The sequence below is a fragment of the Vigna angularis genome, chromosome 8 (assembly GCF_016808095.1).
Source record: "Vigna angularis cultivar LongXiaoDou No.4 chromosome 8, ASM1680809v1, whole genome shotgun sequence".
Classification (NCBI taxonomy): Eukaryota; Viridiplantae; Streptophyta; class Magnoliopsida; order Fabales; family Fabaceae; genus Vigna; species Vigna angularis.
This window is the reverse complement of record NC_068977.1, coordinates 31,157,252-31,163,379: the sequence shown is the minus strand read 5'-3', so window position 1 is coordinate 31,163,379 and position 6,128 is coordinate 31,157,252. Positions and strand designations below refer to the sequence as shown.

Genomic DNA, 6,128 nt, shown 5'->3' with positions numbered 1-6,128 from the left:
ATCGAAAGTACGGAAATCTTATAACTGTTTTTTTATCCCAAATTTTTGATTTTAGGAAACCAAACACAAACAAGAGTACTTTAACATTTTGTTTCAAAACTGAAACTTTACTTTATTTCTGTTTTGGAAAACTTTCATTATATTTATTTTGACTATGTTTTCTTTTTCTAAATAAATTTTATATTTAAAGTATACTTACATTTGAAAACAAATATAAATAATTATCCTCTGTTTAGACGGACTTTTTTTTAATTATGTTTATTTCCCTACAACTTAGATTAATTGAATTCATAAACAAATTTCTTCATTTATTTCATAAACAAATGTGAAAAGAAAAATTTCAGAAATCACGTACGATGCATCAAAATTTTAATAAAAGACTAAAGAAACATAAAAAGAAAAAAAATCAAGAATTAAAAAGATTGTAAACCCAGGTAAATATTTCTTCACCTATTTGTTATTCTGGATTAATTTTGATACATAAAACACTAATCATACAACTTTTACAGATATACGATACACATTCTTTTCTTGAGACAGCATAATAGAATTTGTACTAAGTGTTCTGATCTTCATAAATACAACCAGTTGGCGCAGAATGAAAATCTAGGTTGTAGAGCAGAACTAGCATGGCCATTGAAGAGAGGAAAGTCGGCACAGGTCCAAAGATCCAAAGCAAGAAGGAAAGTGCAGAGTATAGAATCCTGTTTCCCAGTGTGTTCAAGAAGACGGCCTTGTCGAAAAGCTGAGTTAAATACTGTGAATTGACTAAGGACTTGTGATCTTGTGGAGAGCAAATGAGAATATTGATTTGATTGAGAAACCCTATGCAGCAAGTGTGACAGAAAAATGAGAATAAGAATGCCGCAAGGAGAATGCCATATTTCAGACCCACCATTAATTCTCCGTCTGCTCCAAAAATCGTGGACTCGATTGCGTGTTTAGCACTGTATGTGCTGCTTATCACTGCTCCCAGCCCAGCACATATCAGAATGGCTGATGTCGCCATTAGGGTTGATGCCATTATCCAGTTTCGAAGAGATTGGATCGCTACCACATTCTTTCTGTCAATTTCCTGCAATAGTAAAACACTGAAATCACTTTTCATGGATGTATTTGAAGCTAAAACAGACAAAAATATTATGTTTTAGGGTGAAAATCTAATAAAATATTAAGTTTTTTATATAATTTCTAAAATCTAATGAAAATTAAACTAATTATTTAAATTTCAAATGATTTATTTAATACATGACACATCTCTAAGTTGCCATGATTAATAAAACCTTCATTATATGAATGCTTTATTCGAGGTTATGTCAACTTTCCTTTATAATGAAAAAATGTTGGTGGTGGTGAAGATGACTAAACACAGTTTCTCCTAAATGTTAAATCATGAGAGAGCACTTAGAAAAGGTATTTATTTTTTCCATTCTAATAAAAAACAATCCTCTTTTAATTTCTTAAGCAATATAACAATCTCAGCATTATTTGCCCTCATAAAAAAGATAAAAGAAAAGCGATGTTAACGTGATTTTAAGTGTAATTAATTTTTAAAAAAAATTATGCTATTTTCCAGAAAAAAAACAGTTCCAGAACTTTGGGAGAATATATGAAAGATGAAGAATACCTTCATCATGACAAGAACCCATGATCTGCGACTGTCGGCTTCTCTTCCAAAGGTTGTGGTGAAGGGCTGTGTCTGAGTCTTATGCCATAACCAGACATGATATGCTACAATCATCACTAACCCTAATGGCACCAATATCACATCCAAATAATATTTTCTCCACTCCATCTCAAATTAATTAAACTCTCTTCTTCATCTACTGTTTCGTGTTTTACTTTTTTTCACCTTAGTTAGCTGCATTTATATATACTATGCATACATAGAAAGAGAGAGAAAGAGAAAAACATTTTAATCAATGCTCATGAACATACACACGTGCTAAAGAAGTTTAGGTAGAAAAAAAGTTAAATTTATTATCAATGAATGAAAAGATAGGAAGGTTTTGTACTTACATTTCGTTTGGTTGAGGGTGAGAGAGAATGAAAAACTGATTTCAGAAGAAATAGAATAAGAGGGCTGCTTTGGATAAACCGATGGGAAAAAAAAGAGAAAAAGAAAAAGAAATTAAAAAATGAAATTTAAGTCTAATTCAACGATAAATTTCGTTAAAATAAACTTTAATTTATAACTTGATACTATGTTAATTAGGACAATATTTGAAAGTATTATATCATGGTTCGTTGATTTAGGCATAAAGACCGATTCTGAATTAAGAACTGACTATTGATCATCAGAACATATAAATGAAATTATTAGGAAAAATTAACAACAAGTGGGTATGTGTCATGTTCATATATATGATCGACAAAATTCTAAATTTGAGGTTTAAGAGATATTTTCTTTACATGATCACCATCCACCAATATCTTTCACAGTTAAATTAAATGATCGGTAATGCAATTGTGATTATTTCCAAGCTCTTCCTTGGTCATTATGTAAGAGTTGTATGCTCTTTCTTTCATTTAGATCTAACCACATACATCCATCTTGTTTATAGTCTCTATATCATTAACAAACATATGAACTCTAATTTCATCTAATTAATAATAAAGTATTGGTTCACCTATACCAGATCTAATTTCATTCCAAACTCATACATGCGTTGTAGGACAATCGGATAACCTACTACTACTTTTATTCACAATAAAATGGATCAATCGAATCCTAATAAGCCAAATAATGTTTATATTGTAGAAATGAAAGCATCAAAGGAGAAATTGTCTCTATCGTAATTAGATTTTCATATTTTTAATTATTTTATGAAATTCACATTAGTTTATCATTATTATTATTTTTAATCCACGTGTTCATATTTCTAACACTGTCTAAGTTTAAAAATTATTCTTCACTTGGTTATATTTAAAAAAAATAAAAAATTGTGAAGAAAAAAAAGGAAATCATCGTAATTAATAACAACTTTAGTTGAATTAGAAGTTGTCACACCAACATCTTCTAAATTAAAAGTTATTATCACTGATACGTTATTATCACTCATGACAACAACTTTGATTCAAAATATTTATAAAGAACTCGCAACTTCACATTTTTTAAATATAATAAAAAAGTGATCCTTCTTCACGAAAACTTTAATTTAGAAGTTATCAACACTCTATATATCTTATTCATGAATTATAACTTTTAAGTCAACTAGCTAGTAAATTATGAATAAACTTACCCCATTCGTCTTAAAAAGTCCTACCTTTGCAATCTTTCCTTTTGGTTTTAAAGATTGAATCGTGACTTTTATAACAAGAATGATTATTACAATTTACACACCTATAATGGTTGTGATGAAAAGTAGCATCAAGCATGACAGAAGTCACATCAATATAAAGAGAGTTTACATTATAGAGGCATGTATATTAATCTCTTAAACTAATTTTAATATATATTACTATAAGAAAATAAAAATTAACTTTCAAATAAAAGAACCAGATGATTTAAATTTAAAGTTAAACAACATAAAATTATTATAAAAATTATTACCTTTTATCTCAAGAAAATTTTGTGTAACACTATTTTCTTTTAAAAAATCAAATTAAAAAAAGTTTGAGTAAGCTAATTCGACAGCAATATGATAAATTTAGTAGGCTCTTTAATTAAATATTAGTGGATTTAGCTTACTTTAAATCAACATTATCTTTTTATAATTATTTAATGATTAAAAATATTTTTAATATGAATGAAATAATTTTTAAATTTATTTAAATAAGTTACTATTTAATATAAAAAAGTTAATATTTATTTAATAAATAGTATATTTTAAATATTGTTTTATAAAACTTTTAGTGTTGAATTTCAGTATTAAAAAAATATCATGTTAATGTTGACTACATCAAACTTAATTTTATTTATTTAAGTTAATATATTTTAAATTAACGTCAATTTTTTACTATAAATTTATATATCTTCATTATATGAAACGAGATCCGTTGGTAGTTGTTAATCAAAATATTCATTTTAAAGATGAAAAATGTGCTTTAATTCATATGACTTTTATATTTAATATGTTTTTTTTTTCAATTCAGTATGAATTCTTAATTTTTTTGTTATTAATTTAATTTTCATTTTATTTTATTTAAAATTATACCAAGTTTCATCAACTTGATGTTAATATTATTTAAAAATTAATTAAATAACTATGTAAATAATGACATGACTGTATCGATGTCGCTCATTTCATCCTCTAAAACCAAATGATACATTATTACATAAATGCAAAAGAGACAAGAATCTTGGGTTGTACATTAGAACATAATCGAGGTTGTATATATTCTCGGGCTTAAAGAGAGAAAACTAAAATGGAATTGAGAAATAACAATGCAAAAGAAAATATCATCGTCCACTCAAAAATATACGCACAAGAGAAAAATCACATTACATGAGGAGATTAAGGATATAAAAGTTAAAGTGACTATGTCTGAGAATCTATCCCATCGTAACATGCACTTCAACAGAGGTCTTATGTTCTTCATCTGTCTGGTTGACTTGTGGTTGTTTATGCTATGCTTGTTTGTGACAGTTTCAGTGTTGAATCTTTTAAAAGCATTGAAATAAAATTAATTTATAATATATAAGTGACGGCAAATTTTATTTTATAAGTCAATTTTATAGAGTTAAAATTAAATTTAAAGTTCACTTATTAACGTGTGAATTTGGTTAAGTGTTTGTATAAAAGTTGTTAAAAAATAAATTTTAAATCTAATTTAATCTCATAGAATCTTTTTGTAAAATGTAATTTGCCTTTATTTATATATTTTAAATGTGCAAGCATAGGTAAGTAAAGATTAGAAGTAAAGAGACTGCATGTAGTTGCATACAGTTTAATCTACATGCTGAGGAAATAACACACACAACATTAATAGACAGTGAGGAGTGCAAGGAAGCTTGTGTGCTGTTGTCTAGTTTTTATGCAGGTTTTTCATGATCGGTTAATTTGGAAAAGGATTCTGAATAGAATCTGATAAGGAATGTAAGTATGGACAATCTGATATACTGCTAAAAGGGAAAAAGTCCAATGTGTCTCAATCGGTATAAAAGAAAACCACTTAGTTGAAGAACTTGTTTATAAAGTCAATGCTTATTATTATGCAGATGATGATGTTGGAATAAAACAAAAATGGGACCCTCCACTTTCTCTCTACCACTCCACCGAAAGTTGAAGCCAAATGAAGTTGTCTCCCACCTTGCTTATTTTACGGAAAATGAGTGCACCATTACCATCCTCTTCTTTGGACTCTTGCACTTTCTCAATTCCATAAATTGAGAAGCAAAGGAAGTGAAGTTACACACCCATCAGAGAAGAAGAATACCACCGTGAAGAGAGCCACGATAAAGGAGAGAAATAGAGTTTTTTGTGTGTGAGAGAAATACCGAGAGGTGTAGACACAGTACAATAGAAGATACTGTGAGTGTGAAAGTGAGAGTTTTGTATACCATCCGAGAGGGTGAGATATTTATTGAGAGATCCTCAGAGAGTGAGAGAAAACGCTGTAATCCTACTTTCATAGTGGAGATAATTTTCTGGACTAGGTCCCATGGTTTTTTCCGAGAGGATTTTCCACGTTAAAAATTTCCAGTGTTAATTTTCTCTTTTCCTACGCTTTCATTTTTACGCTTCCGCATATTGCCCATTTTAGGGTTCACAGAGGAGGGAACAAATACCGCTGTTTCCCAACAAATGAAGGATCAATGCTCGCAACAGCAACAATTCTGCAACTGTTTGGTGGGGTTGGTATGCATAATGTGAGGGTTCTGTACACGTAAATGAATATCTCTTGTATGTATTTTGTTGGGAATAGTATCATGTGTGGGCAACAATTTAAGACTATGTAAATTTTCATATGTAAACGGATTAATATTCATTTTCTGATAAAAAACATTGCACTTCAACATGTATGAGTTCACCATTTTGTGGTGGTTGGAAACATTTCATCACTCGACCAAAGCGTTTATCATAAGATATGCAACACTATTCTTAATTTTGGACAGATGCACATTCTTTTTCTCACTTCGGGATGTTGGTAGGAGGTTAATATTGTAAAAAGTACATGATGGGATA

At 28.9% G+C, this 6,128-nt stretch overlaps 1 protein-coding gene across 1 annotated transcript; it reads right to left on the bottom strand.

The window, feature by feature from the left end:
- Nucleotides 1-460: 460 nt before the first annotated feature.
- On the bottom strand, nucleotides 461-1,823 carry LOC108320022 (uncharacterized). The gene is made up of 2 exons (XM_017551363.2): nucleotides 1,628-1,823; nucleotides 461-1,075 (listed from the first exon to the last, which is right to left on the bottom strand). Exons 1-2 carry the CDS (start codon nucleotides 1,793-1,795, stop codon nucleotides 557-559), a joined length of 687 nt encoding a protein of 228 aa, XP_017406852.1. The 5' UTR covers nucleotides 1,796-1,823; the 3' UTR covers nucleotides 461-556.
- Nucleotides 1,824-6,128: the final 4,305 nt, after the last annotated feature.